The sequence below is a fragment of the Capsicum annuum genome, chromosome 6, assembly GCF_002878395.1.
Source record: "Capsicum annuum cultivar UCD-10X-F1 chromosome 6, UCD10Xv1.1, whole genome shotgun sequence".
NCBI lineage: Eukaryota > Viridiplantae > Streptophyta > Magnoliopsida > Solanales > Solanaceae > Capsicum > Capsicum annuum.
In genome coordinates, this window is record NC_061116.1 from 53,183,192 (window position 1) to 53,184,262 (window position 1,071).

Consider the following 1,071-nt stretch of genomic DNA (forward strand, 5'->3'; position numbering starts at 1 on the left):
AAAAAAAAAAAAAAAAACACTCCGCATCCTATTCAAATCCACTTTATTAGTGCTCCCCCCTTTTTCGTCAATCCAAAAAAGATTGGCTTTTATTTATTAGAAACTACAGAATCTTTACATTCAAAAAATTTCACTTAGGACAGGTCCGCTAGATATAAACAAGTACTTCTTATGTTTCAATCTATGTGGCACAGTTAGAATTTCAAGAGTCAAAACACTTTAATTTTGACTTTGAATTCGAGCATGGATTTTTTAAGTGCTCTAAAATAAAATTTATACACGTAAAAAGTACTGTAATATGCAATGATTGATAATTCAAGATATTTAAAAGACACGAAAAAATTACGGTGAAAATAGATTTATTTGAATCTAGACTCAAAAGATGTCACATAAAAAGAAAAAGAGAGGTAAAATAACAAGCAACAACTAAAGACACATACATATCAGATCAAAGTAATACTGAATCGATTGAAATGAAACAAAATTTTCGCTTACTATGATTTCAAGTGAGGTGATCCGTAATCGGTAAAGTAGCATAAATCATGTTTAGGAAAGAAGGAGAAAGATGACATACGAGTGTGGTGTATTTGATCAATGGCGGTCGAAGTAATTGAAAGACTTTGTCTTATGTCTTTGTATGTGATTTGTGAATATGGAAGAAGAGTATTTGTCTATATATGGATCGACGAAGAAGGGAGTGGGCGAAGAAATGTTCAGAGGAATGGGAAGGTGCAGACAACACGGGAAGAAGAAGAAAAGAGTGCGTATAACAAGGAGAAACATACGTGGAAACTCAAAAAGAAAAAACAGAAAATAGATTTTTTTTTAAAAAAAATTCTCATATCCTGGTCTCTCCGTCCACCTTTACTTTCTTCCCTCCCACCACTTTTCTTTCTTGTCACGTTTACGTCCCTCAGTAACTTGACAAGTCCTTCGATACATGACATAATAAAAATAAGGTCAAAGTTATTGATAGACATTTAAATTTGTTGTCAAAATTTATTTAGACATTTAAATTAAGGCTTGTTTCTATTAGGCTCTTAAACTTCTGAATTTTGTTTCAATTTGATA

General features: G+C 31.7%; 1 protein-coding gene across 7 annotated transcripts in view; it reads right to left on the bottom strand.

The window, feature by feature from the left end:
* Nucleotides 1-871, bottom strand: part of LOC107853468 — a 17,416-nt gene extending 16,545 nt beyond the window's left edge. For 3 of the 7 annotated variants that reach the window (XM_016698453.2, XM_016698452.2, XM_016698450.2), the window contains exon 1: nt 575-871. Coding sequence is in view for 1 of the 7 variants with exons in the window: in XM_016698448.2 (XP_016553934.1) it covers nt 496-537 (42 nt within the window). In the remaining 6 variants the exon portion in view is untranslated. Of the gene's footprint in view, nt 1-495 lie in introns of all 7 variants that reach the window. The other 4 variants (XM_016698448.2, XM_016698451.2, XM_016698449.2 and 1 more) reach the window with 2 other exon arrangements.
* Between the last annotated feature and the right edge of the window lie 200 nt (nt 872-1,071).